Source organism: Dipodomys spectabilis, unplaced genomic scaffold (genome assembly GCF_019054845.1).
Source record: "Dipodomys spectabilis isolate Male_0828 unplaced genomic scaffold, ASM1905484v1 ptg000363l, whole genome shotgun sequence".
In the NCBI taxonomy this organism is placed as follows: Eukaryota; Metazoa; Chordata; class Mammalia; order Rodentia; family Heteromyidae; genus Dipodomys; species Dipodomys spectabilis.
In genome coordinates, this window is record NW_024871040.1 from 6,529,594 (window position 1) to 6,549,788 (window position 20,195).

Genomic DNA, 20,195 nt, shown 5'->3' on the forward strand with positions numbered 1-20,195 from the left:
AGCAAAATTACCAATGTTTACCTAACATGTATTTTTCAACTGAAGATACCCCTTCTGTACTCCTACTATATATGGGTACCCCAAATGCAAGTAAAGGACTGAATCTGATGCTGGCAAAATGAACACTGTTTAAATTTTAAAAATGTCAGTGTTCAAGGATTGGTATAGTTACTCCAAACAGATCCTCTCCCTTGTACACCTATGTGGTCTTGAATTCCCTCTGATTAAACTGCTCTTTGCTTTTAGTGCTGATCATCCCCACCCCCATCCCTCTTGGATGCCTCTCCATGGAATTCTTTCTGTACTCACACAAATGAAAATAGAAGAGACGACCAAAAAAAAAAAAAAATCCCCTAGGGATGGCAGCTATGCAGGTCTCAAATGGATCCACTGCCCGGGCACAACCCGAACTTCTCTGCCTCTTCTTCCCTTGGCTGAGTTCCTGTCTTGGCTGTGGGTGAGTGATCTTGCAGGGCATAGGAGGCTTAGGACCCAGGGGGCGCCTTGTGGCAGAAAAACACCTCGCAGTGCTGCAGCGAGCTAGCTGGGAAGCTCCCAGTTCTAAAGAGAGGCTGTTTACCAGAACAAGCATAACAAGGGCTGGTCTGACTGCAAGACTGAGACTGGGAGGCAAAGCTACTGCCGAAAAGGACCCCAGTTGAATACTGGTTGTCCGGATCACCTATACCACAGGAGGAGGGGAGGATGCTGTTGATCTGGGTACAAACATTCCTCCTCAGCACCACGCTCATAACAGATGCCTACGGATCTGGAGGTGAGATTACAATCTTTTCCTTTCTTGCAGGAACTTAATAAAGAAGACTGGATACAGCTCCCTACCCCCTACCTCCGATTTCTCCCAAATGGCCAGGATAATGGGAAACAAATCTAGCTGCTGTTGTTGTTTTTGTAGCTATGAAAGCTTTTTCTCCCTCTGTCTCTCTCTTCCTTGCTAGGGGCATATAGCTCCATCTTTGCCATTAAGAACAAAGGCAAGTAGCCACTTTCTCTTTCTCTTTTCTTGATCAGGAGTAGATGGAGCTTGGGAGTGCATTGCCCACCCCAACCCTTGCACCCTAAGTCCTGGCGTTTTGAAGCCTCTCCTATAGTGTGGTTAGGGTGCAGATCGTCCATCCCCAGCCTCCTCCTGCAGGAAGCAACGGGAGATGAGAGTCACATCCAGTCAGTGAGGAGCCAGATTCCCTCTGGCTTGAGGCTCTCTCGTGAATCAAGGTTTTGGTAGAATTCTCTTGGGAGGGAAGGGTCCCCTGTTAGAAGTGACACTAGGTGGCCGTGTCCATGGAGGAGAAAACGGGAAGAGTTTATGTAACATGGACATTGCAACACAGGGATGACTTTCAAGTCCGGCTGTCCACCAATCCTCAAATGTCCCACCATCTACCTCCACCTTCAGCCAGGCCACTTGCTCCAATCTACAAAGTTCCAGAGTGGCAGCCTCCTTACACTTGGGCAAATTTAAATAACTGAAAACAAACGAAGAGCTACTACCATCGTCCTGGGAGCGCCGGGTGGGGGCCGGGCGCCCTTCTTTCCACTGGGCACCTCAGCGAGGTGTGGGGGAGCTCTCCTGAATGCCATGCTCCTTGCCTTCTGTGGGTCACCCCAATCCAAGAGTCCTGAGGGGGTCTTTGGGGCTGGGGTCCTGTTCCCCACAGGCTGCCTCTGGGACAACGGCCACCTGTACCGGGAGGACCAGCCCTCACCCGCGCCCGGCCTCCTCTGTCTCAACTGGAGGGATGCACCGGTCGGCCGGGCCCTGGCCACAGCCCCGGAGTTGGGTGAGTGCTCCCCCGGGGAGCAGGGGGCCGGGGGGCGGCGGCGGCATCCAGGCCCGGACCCGTGAACTCACGGCGCCCACTTTCTCCTCACAGGCATCGACAACCACAACTACTGCCGGAACCCAGACCGGGATCCCCGCGGGCCCTGGTGTTACATCAGCAGCGAGGCCGGTGCCCCTGAAAAGCGACTTTGCGAGGACCTGCGTTGCCCAGGTACGCGTGCCCGCCTCAGGTTCTCCGCCGCCCTCGGCCCCGCGGGCCTCCGGAAGCTCCGCGCGCCTCAGCGCTGGGCGTCTGGGGGGGCGCCTGACGAGGAGCCGCGGGTTACACCCCGAGCGCACGTGCGGCCGCACGACGCTAGTCCCGCCCCCTGCGCCACATGATTGGTCAGAACTGTCTCCAGGCCGCAGGATTCCAAACCCATTGGTCGCTGATGCCGCTCCGAGTGAGCTCATCTTCCCCGAGCGCTTGTAAACAACCGTGGGAGGCCGGCCGGGCGGGTCCGCCGCGCGTGTCGCCGTCTGTCATCCTTGGTGGGGCGTCTTGTGTGCTAGGCTTATGGCTCACAAGACCCGGAAGGGGAAGAAGCTGTTTCAGGGATCTGAGCCACTGAGAACTTGCCGGGGACTTAAAGGCGATGGCAGAGTTCATAGTTGCATTTAACCCTGCGACTCACGCCTGTAATCCTAGCTATTCAAGAGGCTGAGATCTGAGGATCGCAGTTCAAAGCCAGCCTGGGGCAGGAAAGCCCGTGATACTCTTCAATTAACCAGCAAAAAAAAAAAAAAGAAAAGCCAGACTGGAGCTGTGGATCAGGTGGTAGGTACAGCACCAGCCTCCACCGAAGGGGAGCTCAAGTGGTCGAGTGCTAGCCTTGAGTAAAAAACAGCGCCTAGGCCCTGCGTTCAAGCTCAGTACTGGCACTAAATGACTAAATAAGTAAATAAATACATAAGTAAATGAAAGCTGGTTACCAGTGGCTCATACTTGTAATCCGAGCTACTCAAGAGGATGAGATCTGAAAATCGTAGTTCAAAGTCAGCCAGGGCAGGAAAGTCCATGAGAATCGTTTTCTCCAGTTAACCACCAAAAAGCAGTAGAGCCGTGGATCAGGTGGTCCAGCACCAGCCTTGAGTGAAAAGAGCTAAGGGACAGTTTCCAGGCCTAGAGTTCAAGCCCCAGGAACAGCACACACACACATAGAGTTCAAGCTCCATGAACAGCACACACACACACACAAATGAAAGCAGACGTTCCTGAGTACCAAATTTTCCTCAGATTAAATGGACTAATTAAGGTAAGGCAACAAAAGCATGAGATTGTCTCCTGGAGGTGGGGAGAAGATGGCAACTAAGCTGGATCTTGGAAGATAGCAAAGATTTGAAGAGAATGGCCTGACTCTTTCAAGACTAAATCTTACCTCTGGGGCAAGGTTTGATTTCAGCATGGCCGAACATTCTAAGGTGCATCTCCCCATTTTGGTCAGCACTTAAGTCCAGGCTCAGCTTTAGCTGTGGAATTCACGCAAGGCAGTCTCTTATGTGAGCTCTTTCTCATCTCATCTCCAGCAACCACTTCCCAGGCAGCCCCAACCTCTACAACAGAGCCAGAGGCGCCATCTGAAAAAGTGTCAGATGACCAGGAGGTGCAGGCATTCCCTCCTGCCAACGCCCTGCCAGCCAGGAGGGAAGCAGCTGCAGTACAGCCAGTGATTGGGATCAGTCAGCGGGTTCGGATGAGTTCCAAAGAGAAAAAGGACCTGGGAACTCTGGGTATGGTTGCCTCTACCACTGCCCTTGTTGGGACTCATCAACTGATGTCATTTACCGATTTTCTGGGTCGTGGCTAATTGGATTTTTTGTTGTGTCCTTGGCAGGCTCTGTGCTGGGCATTACCATGATGGTGATCATCATTGCCATTGGAGCCGGCATCATTTTGGGCTACACCTACAAGAGGTCAGTAGCTTCTCTTCTGGGTTTATGGGAGGAGGTGAATGGATTGGTACATTTCTTTATGGCTTTCTTACCTAAAATGAAGCAAGGAGTTAAGGAAAGAGAAAAAAAAAGCCAATGATATGAAGACCCTTTCCTTTGATGCCCTTGATTTTTTTTTAACTTTGACTTATTTATTGACAACAGCAGTACATCAAACTGCAGCCAGCACAGCCAAACCATGAGATACATTCTTAGTAATCAATTGATACCCTTGATTTTTCACCCAACAGTATTTTTTATTGGGCTTGAACTCAGGGCCTGGCCATTGTCCCTTAACTTTTTTGCTTAAGGCTGGCGCTCTTCACCATTGAAGCTAGAATTCTACTTATGGTTTGTTTTTTTTTTGGTGGTTAATTGGAGATGGAAGTAAAAGTCTCATGGACTTTCTTGCTCAGGCTGGATTTGAACTGTGATCCTCATATCTCAGCCTAGGATTACAGGTATGAGCCACCACCAGCTCCTGACCTTTTTTTTTTTTTGGTGACAAATGAGAAAACCTTTTTCAGAAAGGTAAAGTGACTTGTTCAATGCCATATTACCTGGCAATGGCCGAACCTGTGTTCAAACCCATATCCTTTGGTAACAAACCTCTTGTTATCTAATCTCAGAGGGAAACGTGTAGTCCTATAGAAATTAGGCTGGACATTTAGTTCAGGGATCTGGAAATGGAATTCTTTTTGTGAATTACAAAATCCTTCTATTAGAAAAGATTTCCAACCTTTTGGAGTTGCATTTGGGGCTTAAGCATAATGAGGTGTCTCTTCTAGAGTAAGAAGGAAAAAAATGAATTGGAAAAGTGAGTCTAATGTCATGAGCTAGTGGCTCACGTCTGTAACTCCAGTGTCTTAGCAGGTAGCGAACAAGAAGATCAAAGTTTGAGGCCAGCCCAGGCGAAAAAGTTAATAAGATTTCCATCTCAGTCAATAAGCCAGGGGCTGGTATGGTAGTTCATGCATGTAATACTACTTAGGAGGCTGAGATTCAAAGGATACTGGTTCAAAACCAACCTATGCTGATAGACTTATTTTCCCCTATTAACCAACAAAAAGCAGGGGTAGAGGTGTGATCAAGTGAAAATGCACCAGCTGAGCCAATGTGAGGCCTTGAGTTCAAACTCTAGTACTGCCAGAAAAACAAAACAAAATAAAACTGTGTGCAGTTGCCCGTACTTGTCATCCTAGCCACTTAGGAGACATAAGTGGGAGGATTGTGCATTCATGTAAGATGATACTTGAAAAATAAAGCAAAAAGGGCTGGGGTTTAGCTCAAGTGGTAGCAAGTGAAAGGCCCTGAATGTAACCCCAGTATGATAAGTAAGTAATCAAAAGATCTGGGGACTTGGATTTCTATATAGGTCTGGGTTTTAAAACTCAATAGTACGAATAAGACAGACAGAAAGACAGAGGAAGCTGAGCCATTACCTGCAGCCGAGGCAGCAAGAAAGAAATGCTTATTTATTTATTTTGGTCTGTCATGGGGCTTGAACTCCCCCTGGGTGCTGTCCCTGAGCTCTTCAGCTCAAGATGAGTGCTCTGCCACTTGTACCACAGTGCCACTTCTGGTTTTCTGGTGGTTAATTGGAGATAAGAGTCTCACGGACTTTCCTGCCTGGGCTGGCTTTGAACTATGATCCTCAGATCTCAGCCTCCTGAGTAGCTAGGATTACAGGGGTGAGCCACCTGCACCCAGCTAGGAAGGCTTATTTTGAAAGGTCTGAAATGCCGTGTGGGAAAGCTGCTCAAATTCAGTGATGAGTGATAAGAACCAAGTCATTTTTATAGTACTAGGCAACATTGCAGAATTATTTGCTGTTCTTGGGTAAAGACAGGGATTGAACTCCCAGCCCTCTGGTCTGAGAAGTCTTCCTGTAAGGAAGCAAGGGATATAGTGGCCTGCATTTCCCCCTCTCAGAACCATGTATGACCCACAGTCTAGGGAGATCCGCTCAGCAGCATATAAACCTAGAATGTGCTTACAGGTGCTGACATATGACAAAGGGAGTAATCCAACAATAGTGAACATTTACCATAGGCCTTACCTGGCTTCAAATTTTTTGCATATTCCAATACATTTCTCAGATGATGATGATGATTTGTGCTTTTGCTGGGGCTTGAACTCAGGGCCTGGGTACTGTCCCTGAGCTTTTTTTGCTCAGGGCTATCACTTGAGCCACAATACCACTTCTAGCTTTTTGCTAGTTAATTGGAGATAAGAGTCCCACAGGCTGGTGGCTCATACTTGTAATCCTAGCTACTCAAGGAGGCTGAGATCTCAGAATCGTGGTTCAAAGCCAGCCTGGGTAGGAAAGTCCATGAGACTCTTATCTCCAGTTAACCACCAGAAAACCGGAGGTGGCGTTGTGGCTCAAGTGGTAGAGTGCTAGCCTTGAACTGAAAAGCTGAGGGACAGCACTCAGGCCCAGAGTTCAAGCCTTGTAAGCACCAAAAAAAAAAAAAAAAAGAATCTCATGGATTTTCCTTCCTGGGCTGACTTTGAACCATGATGCTCAGATCTCAGCCTCCTGAATAACTAGGATTACAGTTGTGAGCTACCAGTGCCTGGGTCTTTTGAAAAGAAATTATTGAATATCTTCATTGTTATTATAAAAGTGATATCCTGAGGAGTTATTGTTTCATAAGTCAGGTAATGAGTACATTTCCTTGTGGACAATGTCACCCTTTCCCTTGGTCTTTCCCAGTTTTTCCCTCCTGTTCCCACCCACAAGTTGTTCATTATCAATATGGTGTCTAGTGAGTACCACTGCTGCATTTGTTCACCCTTTGTCCCTCTTCACAGTTACTCTTAAGAAGTAAATGCTGTTGTTCCTCAGATGAGGAGACTGAAAAGCATGCACCTTAAGGTTATATACCTAGCTTTGGATGGAGAGAAGTTGTGCCTGCCACTAATATCTATCTATCTGTGTGACTCTGGGAAAGTTCCTTCTACTTTCTATGCTGTCTTGGGACTAAGGCAGGCAACTGTGTCACTCAGCACATGGCCCATAGGAAATGGTAGGTAAACAACAGCTGTTTTCCTTTTGTATAAAACATGAGTGCTGGATGAGTGCTTCCCAGGCCCCCATTCCTTCTCTGATTTTCTGTGATTCAGGAAACAGCGGTCCAGAGAAGGGAAGTATTGACCTGAGTGGGCATCCGGACTCCCAGACTGAGGTTGTGGCCTGCAGTGGGATGGTTGGCATGGCAGGTCCAGTGACATCTGCTTACTTGGTTCAGAGAGAGACATAGAGGAAATGGTGTCATGGGCTGTGCCCATACAATTCATAGGCAGACCCTTCATGTTGGCAGAGTTTGCCCCTTGAAATATTTCCTCCATTCTCAGCCACTGGATAATGTTTGGCTGTCCTCCAATCTGACAATTTCCAGGCCTTGCTGGTGCTTGAACTTGATTATGATCTTAATTCTAAGCTCAACAATAAAGCCAGGTCTTTATTTATTTGTTTATTATTTTTCTAGATTCGCTCTGTTAGGTTGTCAAAGGCACTGCCCTGTGGCCTTGAATTTTTTTTTATTATAAATTCAGTGAAAGACACCAAGTCACCAAATTGCCTGATCACCAGCCACCAGACCACCCTTTTCCTTTGCAAACATGCTCTGAGAACAGTTTGTACAACAGGAAACCACATGTAGGCTAGAGAGAAGCTCTCGGCTCCCCACTCCCTCCCCAGAGAACAAAGTGTCAGGTGTTTTCTGAACCTGCCTGTTAAATGGCAATATATTTCCCCTTTACATCTACCCACCCACTCACCAATTTATTTATTTATTAATTTTTGTTCCATTCCTGTAGCTTGAATTCAGAGCCTGAATGTTGCCCCTGAGCCTCTTTTGCTTAAGGGTAGCTCTCTACCTTTTCAGCCATTCTTCACTTCTGGCATTTTTGGTAGTTTCGTGGAGATAAGAGTCTCTCACACTTTCCTGCTTGGGCTGGCTTCAAAATCTCAGTCCCCCTGAATAATTAGAATTACAGGTATGAACTACTTCACCCAATGTTATTAATTGTGTATAAGCCATAAGATATCAGGTCATAATCACAACAGCAGCCTGCCTTTCTATCTTCCTTCCTTCCTTCTCTTCCTCCTTCCTTCCTTCCTTCCTTCCTTCACTCCCTTGCTTAGTTTCTCCAGCTTGGGGGCTGAGAAGGTGAGGCCAGCTATGGACACTGTTACTGCTGTCATTTCTTCTATGGGCCAGCACAAAGGATCATGGGGAGTGAGGGAAAAGCCAATGGTAACCCAAGTAATCTGTGATATTGGCTGGGTGTCCTCCCCAGGCCTGCTTAAACCTTGTCCTGGGAGAGGCTCAGGTTGGAGCCAGGTTCTCCAAGTATCTGTGTGCTGTGGCCTCGTAGGCAGAGTGTGTTCCATTCAAGGCTCCATTGCCTCCAACCCTGTAAAGTTATAGTTCCCAAAATGCTGGGTTCTGGGACAAGGCATCAGTCAGAACTTGTGCTCATCAAGCACTCTACCACCTGAGCCATGTTCATAGCCCTTTTCATATTAGTTACTCTTGGGAACTGAGTCTTGCCATCTTGTGTATGTCTTGCATAGCTGGGATGACAGGCATGGTACCCATGACCAGCTATTGGTTGAGATGAAGTCTTGTTAACTCTTTGCCCAGGCTAGCTTCAAATCATAGTCTTCCTGATACCACCTCCCTAGTAGTTGGGATTACAGATGTGAGCCACTGCACCCAGTTATGGTTTCTTTCCTTTTTTTTTATTTGAAAGTAAAAGAAGGGTTGGAGGCGTGAGTCAAATGGTAGACTGTTAGCCAATGAGTGAAAGCGGTGGGTACGGAGTTTGAGTTCCAATCTCAGACTTAAACACAAAAAGAATGAAAGTGAAAGAAAAGCAGCAGAAACTCTACATTTGGAGAGAGAACCAAGAGAAGACCAAAGAGAAAGAGAAAGCACAGAATAAGTACTGAAGTTCTTTTTTATTTTCTGCTGATCTTGGGGCTTGAACTCTGGGCCAGGGCGCTGTCCCTCAGCTCTTCAGCTCAAGGCTAGCGCTCTACCATTTGAGCCACAGTGCCACTTCTGGATTTCTGTTAGTTAATTGGAAATAAAAGTTTTATGGCCTTTCCTGCCCAAGCTGGCTTTGAACTGTGATCCTCAGATCTTAGCCTCTTGAGTAGTTAGGATTACAGGTGTGAGTGAGCCACCAGCCACCACCGGCCAAGTACTGTAGTTCTACAATACTCTTTGCTAAGCCTCACTTACCATCCTGGAAGCGCTATCAACATTGTTGTTGGTTTTTTTCACTTTTTTTTTTGTCAATCATTGGTCTTGAACTCTGGGCCTACGTGCTGTCCCTCAGCTCTTTAGCGCAAGGCTAGCACTATCACTTGAGCTGCAGCGCCACTTCCAGTTTTCTGGTGCTTAATTGGAGATAAGCGTCTCACAGACATTCCTGCCTGGGCTGGCTTTGAACCACGATCCTCAGCTCTCAACCTCCTGAGTAGCTAGGATCAGGGGCGTGAGCCACTGATACCTGTCTTCGCACATTGCTTTACAGTGAGCAACTGAGGCCTAGACAGGAAGGTATGTCTAAAGACAAATGTCACCAAAAGTCCACCAAGGTCCTCAAACTTCTTGGAAATTTGATTTTCAAAAGACCACAGGAAAAATAGAAACTTTCCCCCAAAATGTCTGGGTTTAGAAGTCAAAAGAATCAACTAGGAGCTGGGAAGGTGGCTCAGCGGTAGAGTGCTTGCCTCATATGCATGAGGCCCTGGGTTCAATTCCTCAGCACCACATAAACAGAAAAAGCCGGAAGTGGCACTGTGGCTCAAGTGGTAGAGTGTTAGTCTTTAGCTGAAGAGCTCAGGGACAGCATCCAGGCCTAGAGTTCAAGCCCCATGACTGACAAAAAAAAAAAAAAAAAGAATCAGCTATGTGCTGGTAGCTTATGCCTATAATCCTAGCTATTTAATAGGCTGAAATTTAGTGGACTATAATTTGAAGCTAGCCCAGGCCAAAAAACAAAACAAAACAAAAGTCCTATAGATTTCAACTCTGATAAAGCAGCAAAATGCTAGGCTGAAAAAATAGCTCAAGTGGTAGAGCATGAGCTGTGATCAAGAAACCTGAAGGTAGCCGGGCGCTGGTGGCTCACGCCTGTAATCCTAGCTACTCAGGAGGCTGAGATCTGAGGATCTCGGTTCAAAGCCAGCCCGGGCAGGAAAGTCCGTGAGACTCTTATCTCCAGTAAACCACTAGAAAACTGGAAGTGGCATTGTGGCTTAAGTGGTAGAGTGCTCACCTTGAGCTGAAGAGCGCAGGGACAGCACCCAAGCCCAGAATTCAAGCCCCACGACTGACAAAAAAAAAAAAAAAGAAACCTCAGTGCTAAAGTGCTTGCCTCGCATGCATGAAGCCCTCGGTTTGATTCCTGAGCACTACATAAACTGAAAAAGCTGGAAGTGGTGGGGTGGCTCAAGTGGTAGAGCACTAGCCTTGAGCTGAAGAGCTAAGGGACAGCGCCCAGACCCAGAGTTCAGGCCCCACAACTGACAAAAACTGAGCTTAAGCATCTAAGTTCAAGTCCTGGTACCTCTCCCCCCTCTTCCCGCCACACAAATCTGGTTTTAGAGCTGCCATCAATTTTAGATGTGATAATGGACAAGCAATTTACCTTTTCTTTTTCTTTTTTTTTTCTTGTTGGTTGTGGGGCCTAAACTCTGGGCCTGGGCGCTGTCCCCAAACTCTTCAGCTCAAGGCAAGCACTCTACCCCTTCAGCCATAGTGCCACTTCGGGCTTTTTCTGCTTATGTGGTGCTAAGGAATTGAACCCAGGGCTTCATGCATGCAAGACAAGCACTCTACCATTGAGCTACTTTCCCAGCCTCTTTTTTTTTTTTTTTGCAATTTACCTTTTGTGTGCTTCAGTTTACGCATCTATTAGACAGGGACAGGGAATTAGATATAATGATTCTTAGTTCTGGTGTTTCCTTTAAGGCTCATATTGCCCAGTGGTATCTATATTGATTCAAATCCCAGTTCTGCCATTTGCTCCAAAACAGATGATGTAAGCTCTCTACATCTGCTTTTTTATTTCCGCCTTTTATTTTTTTGATGCCAGTGCTGGGGCTTGAATTCAGGCTTCAGACTATCCCTGAGTTTTTGTGCTCAAGGCTAGTGTTCTACCACTGGAACCACAGCTCCGCTTCTAGCTTTTTTGGTGGCTAATTGGAGATAAGAGTCTCATGGACTTTCTTACCCAGGCTGGCTTTGAACTGCATTTCTCAGATCTCAGACTCCTGAGTAGTTAGGATTATGGGCGTGAGCCACAGGTGTTCTGCTGCTTTTTCGTTTGAGAAAGAGATCGTAATAGACACCACCAGAGGTTTGTTGTAAGGACGGAATTAATGTGGTTGGAGCTATAGCCCGTGCCTCGGGAAGCCTGCCGGAAGCCTGCCTTGTGCAGCGCGGTGGCATAATAGCCTATTTTCACGGAAGAAGCCTGCTCTGTCTAGTGGAGCTGGGGGAGAGGAAGTCGGCAGCACGGCAGGCAGCAGTTCCATCCACACCTGCTCTCTCTGGCCAGCCTAGCTAGCTCTCTTTCCCAACCCTGGAGCAGTCATTAATTATTGCACTGCTTGAACTCTGCCAGAGGCCTTGGCTAATGGATGGGGAGCTTCCCTTGGCTGGGTAGGGTGGGCAGGCAGCAGGCTTCCTCTCAGGGGAGGAAGGGCTGAAGATGGGGGTGGACTGGTTGCTCAGCTGGGCTGGATCTTTGTTCTGGTAGTTCTTCAGCCCCCTCGGGCTCATCTGGCCAGACTATACAATTGGGTAGCTCCCTATTCCTGTTATGAACAGCAGTGTCTTAACTAGCTCTGAAGGGAGCTCCTATTTTTTTTTTTTTTTCTGATAAAATGGGGAGGGGAAAAACAAGTAAGGCAACACTCCCCCACCCCCCTTTGGGAGAGGAGCTGAGTCAGTGAATAAGCCTTTTGTTCTTTCTTGGCTGCCAGACAGCTGCCACAGGCTGTCCTGCACGCGCAAGGGAGTGTGGGAGGTGGTGGCTGGGCTTCCTGATGGTCAGTGCCTTGTGGCCGCTCTCCCATCTCCCAAGGAAGCTGGAGCAGCCGCTCCAGGGGCACCATTATCAGCGGGACACGCAGCATTACAAATCCTGACTAGTCCCAGCATCTGCTTCCTTTATCTATGGCAGTTCTTCCAACCCTGTTCTGCCTGATTACTACAAATTGACCACCCCTCCACCCCCAAGACTTGTGTCCATTAGGAGCAACTCAGTGGCCCACAGCTGTAAATTAGTAAAGGAGGTAGCTGGCCAGGCGCTTGGTGGCGCATGCCTGTAATCCTAGCTATGCAGGAGGCTGAGATATGAGGATCATGGTATAAAGCCAGCCTGGGCAGGAAAACCTGGCAGGAAAGTCCATGAGACTCTTATCTCCACTTAACCACCAGAAAACTGGAAGTAGCTCTGTGGCTCAAGTGGTAGAGCGCTAGCCTTGAGCTGAGGAGCTGAGGGACAGTGTCCAAACCCAGAGTTCAAGCCCCACAACCAACAACAACAACAGCAACAACAACAAAAAAAAGAGGTAGCTAAAGAAGGGAGGATTAAACTCCAAAGTCTCAGTTTCTTCATCCATAAAATGGGGAGAATATTATCTTAACAAGGTTGGAAATTAAAAGATGATTTAGCTAGGTGCCCATGGCTCACGCTTGTAATCTTAGCCACTCAGGAGGCTGAGATCTGAGGATTGCAGTTCAAAGCCAGCCAGGGCAAGAAACTCCGTGAGACTCTTATCTCCAATAAACCACTAGAAAACCGGAAGTGGCGCTGTAGCTCAAGCGGTAGAGCGCTAGCTTTGAGCTGAAGAGCTGAGAGATAGTGCTCAGGCCCAGAGTTCAAGCCCCATGACCAACAACAACAACAACAAAAAAGATGGTGTATATTTGAGATACATGGCAGCTAGTAGGTACCTATACTCATCCTGACAGATGGAAAACCCATTTCTTGCTAATTTGGTAGGTACCCAGGAAGTTGTTGAGTTTCTGGTTTTCTTCCTCCAGCCCCTTCAAGTTTGAAGTTCAGGCCTTGGAGAAAGACACTTGTTTACTCCTTTTTTTTTTTTTTTTGGTCTGGTCATGGGGCCTGAACTCTGGGCCTGGGTACTGTCCCTCAGCTCTTCAGCTCAAGGCTAGCACTCTACCACTTAAGCCATAGCACCTCTTCCGGCTTTTTTTTCCCTGCTTATGTGGTGCTGAGGAATCGAACCCAGGGTCTCATGCATGCAAGGCAAGCGCTCTACCACTGAGCCACCTTCTCAGCCCCTGTTTACTCCTTTTATAAAGTTGCCTTTTGATCTTTTTGTTGGCTCGTGGGCTCTCTTACTAAAATTAAGTCTAGATTTGTTCCCTGTATGGACAGCTTGGAAGAATCTGGCTTTTATTTTCTTTCTTTTGTGCCAGTACTGGGGCTTTGAACTCAAGCTCTCATGCCTTTGCTTAGGCTTTTCTTTTGTTTTTGTTGGTCATGTGGCTTGAACTGGCAGTCTGGGCGCTGTCCCTCAGCTCTTTTTGCTCAAGGCTAGCACTCTACCACTTAGAGCCTCTGCACCACTTCCAGTTTTCTGGTGGTTAATTGGAGGTAAGAGTCTTACAGACTTTCCTACTTGGGCTTGGTTTGAACCACAATCCTCAGATCTCCTCCTGAATTGCTAGGATTACAGGTGTGAGCTACTAGTGCTGGGCTCTGGCTTTTTTATTCAAGGCTGACACTATACCACTTGAGCCAGAGCTCACTTTTGTTTTTTGGTTTTTTTTTTTTTTTTACTGGCTAACTGAAGATAAGAGTCTCATGGATTTGTTTATCCTGGGCTGGCTTCAAACTGCAATCCTTATATCTTAGCCTTTTGAGTGGGTAGGATTGCAGGTATTAGCCACAGTGCTTGGCTTAGAATCTGGCTGTTTCATTAGGGAGGTTGGGCTTTCTTCTGGGCAGTGGCAACTGATGATTTCCAAAGACTGGGTGTCAGGATGTGACTTGGGGAAAGCACTTGGTCCACATAGCCCTTTCCCCATGGAAACTGTGCCTCCATTCCCCTCTGGAGTGCCTCTGCTGTGGGAGTTGTTGGCCTTTGGTACAGAGGCTCATGAGAAGGGTGGGGTAAGGAGCCTTCGCTTGTGTGTTCAGAAACTTTGTCATCCACAGGCCCTCAGGGTGACTCAGGGGGATGAGTTCACAAATCTTATCCCCTGTAGCCTCACAATGAGAAACAGGCCATCAGCCTAGGCCATGTGAGGGATGTCACAGAATGTTCAGGGCCCTGGAGATGACCACGTCCAACTCCTTAATTTCCAGATGATGAGATTAAGGTCCAGAGGAGGGAATTACTGAGGTCATAAAAACAATACTTGCCTGGGCCAGTCAGTACCAGTTTTCTGGAGAAACCAAATTAAGATAACATTGTTTAGGGAGTCAAGTCATCCAGGAGAAAATAGCTCAGCCTCCTGAGTGTTTACTACAGCTTCACTCTTTTTTTTTTTTTCTTTTTTTTTGGGTCTGGTCGTGGGGCCTGAACTCTGGGCCTGGGCGCTGTCCCTCAGCTCTTCAGCTCAAGGCTAGCGCTCTACCACTTGAGCCACAGCGCCACTTCCGGCTTTTTTCTTTTTGCTTATGGGGTGCTGAGGAATCGAACCCAGGGCCTCATGCATGCAAGGCAAGCGCTCTACCACTGAGCCACCTTCCCAGCCCAGCTTCACTCTTTTTCAAAATGATCCTCACAGTTGTTACCTTGTGTGAGACAATTGAGGAAAGCGAGGCACAGAGAATCCATTTTGCCAAGTATCACAGGCTGAGCTGGCTGTGTACGGATACGAAGGAGTGGAGAGCTGAGTGAGAAGGGCTGCCTGTAATTCTAGCTAATCAGAAGGTTGAATTCTGTGCAGTTCAAAGCCAGCCCGGGCAGCAAAATCTATCTCCAGTACACTACCAAAACAATCCAGAAGTGGAGCTGCGTGTGGCTTCAGTGGTAGAGCAGCTTAGCCTTGAGCAAAAAAAAAAGCTCAGGGACAGAGCCCAGGGCCTGAGTTCGGGCCTCAGGACCGGCACAAAAAAAGAAGGCTGAGATCCAGAGGATCATAGTTCAAAGCCACCCTGGTCAGAGATTCTATTTCCAAAGTAACTAGGGAAAAATCAGGCCGGAGGAATGGCGCAAATGGTAGAGTGCCAGTAGAGCAAGCATGAGGCCTAGAGTTCACACAGTGGAATTGGAAGAGAGAAAGAGAAAGACAGAGACAGAGAAAAGACAATTCAGAGGCACCTATGCAAACTCTCCCTTACTCTCCAATCCCCCACCCTACCCATTTGGTCAAGTGATCTGTCTGTTTATAGCTATGTCCCTGGGGAGAGCTGAAACTGGTCCCTGCCTTGTTTCACCAAGTCATCCAACAAGAAGCCCTGACGGTTTCAGGGCTTCTCCTGAGAGAATTTTCCCTGATTAAGTCCACGTTGTAGGCCTCAGAGGATTACTGCCCTGGGTTCTGGGTATTAGTTTTGCTCTTCAGTGTGCTAGGCACTCACCAAACCCTTTAGTTGGCACTGTGTGTGTGTGTGTGTGTGTGTGTGTGTGAAGGCTAGAGGGAAATGCACCTTACATGGACAGCCAGAGTAGGCTGCTCTACTATTTTTTTGAGGGATAACTTTAATCAGGTCAGAACATTGAGCTCCAGCCAGAGCCCAACAGAGTTGTTCTGAGCCCACCACATCCTCCAGAGCATTCCATCTCTGTGTCATTTCCTTGTTTAGAAAATGAGTAAGAGCTGGGCACCATATCTAAAGCCTGAAATCCCAGCTACTTGGGAGGCAGAGGTGTGTGTGTGTGTGTGTGTGTGTGTGTGTGTGTGTGTGTGTTTTGTTATTTGAGGCCAGTTCAGGCAAAAGAGAAGTTTATGAGACTCTTATCACAACCAGCCAAGGGTTTGGCATGCTGGTGGGACCAGTTATTCCAGATACGGTAGAAACACAATGGCTGGGCACAGTAGTACATGCCCTTTATTCCAGTGATTTTAGGGTTGGGGTGGGGTGGGGTGGGGAAGGACAATCACAGCTCAGCTTGGCTCAAGTATAAAACAAGAGTCTACCTTAAAAATAACCAAAACAGTCAGATCTGGTGGCTCATGCCTCGAATCCTAGCTAGTCAGGAGGCTGAGATATGGAAGTTTGTGATTCAAACAAAGCCAGCATACGCAGGGAAGTCCACTAGACTACATTTTCAAATAACCTGCAAAAAGCCAAGTTGGCAGCAGGCTCAAGTTGAGCCACAACTCTCCTTCTGGCTTTTTGGGTGGTTAATTGGAGATAAGAGGCTCATAGCCGGGCACTGGTGGCTCACGCCTATAATCCTAGCTACTCAGGAGACTGAGATCTGAGGATTACAGTTCAAAGCCAGCCTGAGCAGGAAAGTCCATGAGACTCTTAGCTCCAATAAACCACTAGGAAAAAAAAATAGAAGTGGTGCTGTGGCTTAAGTGGTAGAGTGCTAGCCTTGAGCTGAAGAGCTGAGGGACAGTGCCCAGGCCCAGAGTTCAGGCCCCATGACTGACAAAAAAAAAAAAGAAGGGATATTTTGTATATAAAGTTAAACAGTAGCACCATGGTCGGATTGGGTAACAGAATATCATGAGCATTCAAAGGCAAGTAACAACTCAGAGAGGCCCAGAAAGTCCTGTTTCCCTTGACCTGAGTAGCCCTGATTTTCCCTATATGATTTGCATATGGTGTGTTTCTAGTCTAGCTCACACCTAGGACTTGGGGATAAGAAAGTCAGTTTTCTCATTCATCTTAGAGGTTGGGGCTGGAGCTGAGATAGTTCTCTGTGTTGGAGCCCAGTTTAATCTTGCTCGATTAAGTCTGTTTCTTTTACATTCCCTCCACTGCTGTTATGAGACTCAGACTAGCATCATCCTTAATTTGTACATGGGAAAGCAGAGACCAGACGTGCAGGAGGAGCTCCTTATTGAGTTTAAAAGCAATCTGACTGAGGTCCTGAGTTAGTCAGTTCTGCTTAGGCCAATGTTTGGTTGATTGTAACCAGACAGACCTGTTCCTGTCTGGGCCTCAGGGAGTAGGCCCAGCCTGAATACCTGACCTTTTTAAAATTCTTTTTAAAATTATATATTTATTATCTTTAAGTTGTTGTACAAAGCAGTTGCCATTCAACAACCTAATATGTCACCCTTTCAACATTTTCACCTATTCATCCCAAACCACCCTTTCCCTCACTTTTCTTCATTTTGTAGACTATACATTGAATTTATTTATTATTTACTTGCCCATCCTGGAACTTGAACTCTGGGCTTGGGCATTGTCCCTGAGCTTTTTTGCCTCACGGCTAGCACTCTACTACTTGAGCCATAGCTCCACTTCCAGCTATTTGGTGGTTAATTAGAAATAGTCACACAGACTTTTCTCCCCAGATCTCAGCTTCCTAAGTAGCTAGAATTACAGAGATGAGCCACTCACTGGTGCTGGGCTTCATTGAATTTTTTTTTTTTTTTTTTTGTTATGGTGCTTGAACTCAGGGCCGAGGCACTGTCCCTGAGCTTTTTCACTCAAGGCTAGCACTCTACCACTTGGAGGTTAGTTGGAAATGAGTCTTATGGACTTTCCTGCCTGGGCTGTCTTGGAATGATCCTCAGATCTCTGCCTCCTAAGTAGCTAGAATTATAGGCGTGAGCCACTGGTGATGGTTTATATGGAATTCTTTTTTTTTTTTTTTGGTGGTTGTAGGGCTTGAACTCTGGGCCTGGGCACTGTCCCTCAGCTCTTCAGCTCAAGGCAAGCGCTCTACCACTTGAGCCACAGCGCCACTTCCGGTTTTCTGGTGGTTAATTGGAGATGAGTCTCGTGGACTTTCCTGCCCAGGCTGGATTTGAACAATGATCCTCAGATCTCAGCCTGCTGAGTAGCTAGGATTACAGGTGTGAGCCACTGGTATCCAGTCTACATGGAATTCTTGGCTGTATTCTGCCCCCTTTTCATTTATCTACTTACCTCCTCCCTTCCCCCCCACTACTCCCCCCCCCCCCCCGCCCCCGCCCCCTCTTCTTGACCCTACTCTACCCTTTTCAAGTACTCAACTTGTCCTTTTTTTCTTCTGCAGGGGGAAGGACTTGAAAGAGCAGCATGAGCAGAAAGTGTGTGAGAGGGAGCTGCAGCGCATCACCCTGCCCTTGTCTGCCTTTACCAACCCCACCTGTGAGATCGTGGATGAGAAGACCATCGTGGTGCACACCAACCAGACTCCTGTGGACCTGCAAGAGGGAAGCACCCCCCTCATGGGCCAGGCTGGCACCCCTGGGGCCTGAGCCTCTCCAGTGGGCAGAAGCCCATGCAGATACTTGTGCAGAACAGCCCAACTTCCTACAGCTAGGAGGATCTACATCTTGTGTTGTGGTTACAGACTCTACCCCCACTGGTTTTTGTTTTATTTTTTATGTTTTGGGAATCCTCGTGACAGAAGCAGGTAGCACTGTGGGCTGAGGGTGAGGCTGGGAAGAGTGCAGTGTTTCTCCTCCATTCTTTGGAGCAGAGGACTTTTCCTGCCGGTGGAGATAGCAGCGTAGCTCCCACAGCAGTGCTGCTGACAAGGGCTTCCAAACATTGTCTGTGCCCCGCCCCCCCCTCCAGATTTGAACCAGGGACAGACAAGGGGGGAGCTCTCCCAGACTCCTCTGTGCTTTACCATCTAAGATGGCCTACTCCACCTTTCCCGTTTGTTCTTCATGAGCTTGAATGGCGCACACTGTTATTCATAGTTAAGGTTAAGCAGGTCAGGAGGCAGCATTGAAAAAAAAAAATATATATATATATAGTTTTTTAAATATTTGAAAGGGAACTCCCTATTCTGAGAACCGGAAATGAGTTTGGATGAAAGCCAGAACTTTGGACTGAATGAAATCTAGGCTGGGGCTAGCGGGTGTGATCCAGCTCGAGGGCAGGATGTGCCTTGACAACCATGGGCCAGGCCTGGGCCCAAGGACTCTTCCTGTCTCATTAAGGAAAGGAAGGGAAGAATTGCACTAAACATTCCACTTAGGAAGAGGATAGAGAAGGATCTGCTCCTGCCTTAGGCCTCAGGACAGAAAATGGGGCTGGGGATGCCCTAAATCTTCTGGGGTGGACAGTGACCTCCCCTTTCATTTTGCACTGATAAGAGAGTAGCCAGCTGGGCACCCATGGCAATGACATAACTTGGATGTTTGTTGAGCAGCTGCTTAGAGGGGAACCTGGGAAATAAGCTCAGAGACAAGGAAAATAAAGCACTTCAGGGCTTGCCTTCCTTCAGTTGGGCCCTAGTTTGCAGGTAGCCCTGTGGCCCTACTACCACCACCAGGCCAGCACTTCCTACCATCTGTAAAATGGTCACAGAACCATTGGAAAGGATCTCGTTCTTCAAGCCTTTTGGATGTAGGGCCCTGGTAGGGCTCACAGGTAGAGAGCAAGCTACCGACATGGCCAAGAGAGCCCAGTTTCTGGAATTGCGTGTGGTTGTACGTACACAGCACTGTGCTCGAAGCTGAGGCTTCCAAGTTCTGATGTCACACTCGGAGGCCTTGGCAATGTTCCCCAGCCATAGGCCTTCCTGCCCAGAGCCCTGCCACTGCCTGATGTGGAGGAGGTGGGTGAATGGGGGGTGTCCATTCCTATCAGCAGGTTACTCCCAAGAGCCATTGCGGAGGGAACCTAGACCTCAGGTCTAGAGTCCCTTGGTGTTAGCGATGATGGAGATGAGAACATTACTGGTTTCTACTTTTCTATAAAAGCATTTCTCTGTATACATGTTTGATATACCTCATTCTGACACCTGTGTATAAAGTACAGGAAATTGCTCTGCATTTGACTTCTATAAAAAACAAGAAAAAAACAAGCCTCCTATGTTGCCTACTTCTTGTGAGTTATGGAAACTTCCCCTCACCCAACACACCTGTGCAGTGAGGTCCAACTTCTCTTCACCCACTCTGACCCTGGAACCAGTTGAAGAGTTGAACACTGCAGCGTCTGCATCCTGATTGTCACCACCAGGAATCCTGCAGAGACTGAAGTTACAGGAAGGACCAGTGCGTGTGGACTTCCCAAGGAGGGAGCTGGTCACTGCAAATATTCTCCCCTCCAGCAGTCTTTCCAAGGTAGAGGGAGTTGAACACCCAAATAGGTTGTGAAGCCATAGGCAAAGAAGAGTTGTGTGTGTGTTTGGGGGGGGGGGGGGGAGTGAGGGGAGGGGCTGAGGGGGTCAAGGGACTGCTCAGAGCAGGGCTAGGGCTGTAGCAGTAAAGCTGTCAACTATCAGCTAGCTTGGATTTTAGCAGGGAACTTCAATTGTAGATTCAAAGGCTCTTAGATATATACCCAGGGT

General features: G+C 47.7%; 1 protein-coding gene across 1 annotated transcript; it reads left to right on the forward strand.

Moving 5' to 3' along the window:
* The first annotated feature begins 539 nt into the window (after nt 1-539).
* On the forward strand, nt 540-19,709 carry Pik3ip1 (phosphoinositide-3-kinase interacting protein 1). Its single transcript, XM_042666319.1, has 6 exons — nt 540-775; nt 1,677-1,799; nt 1,893-2,012; nt 3,368-3,571; nt 3,676-3,754; nt 17,943-19,709. Exons 1-6 carry the CDS (start codon nt 706-708, stop codon nt 18,145-18,147), a joined length of 801 nt encoding a protein of 266 aa, XP_042522253.1. The 5' UTR covers nt 540-705; the 3' UTR covers nt 18,148-19,709.
* Nucleotides 19,710-20,195: the final 486 nt, after the last annotated feature.

Excerpts from the sequence above, each read along its gene's own strand:
- Pik3ip1 (XM_042666319.1), top strand. The coding sequence starts at position 706 with ATGCTGTTGATCTGGGTACAAACATTCCTCCTCAGCACCACGCTCATA. Across the intron at positions 776-1,676 it reads AGATGCCTACGGATCTGGAG|GCTGCCTCTGGGACAACGGC; the intron begins GTGAGATTACAA and ends TGTTCCCCACAG. Across the intron at positions 1,800-1,892 it reads GGCCACAGCCCCGGAGTTGG|GCATCGACAACCACAACTAC; the intron begins GTGAGTGCTCCC and ends TTCTCCTCACAG.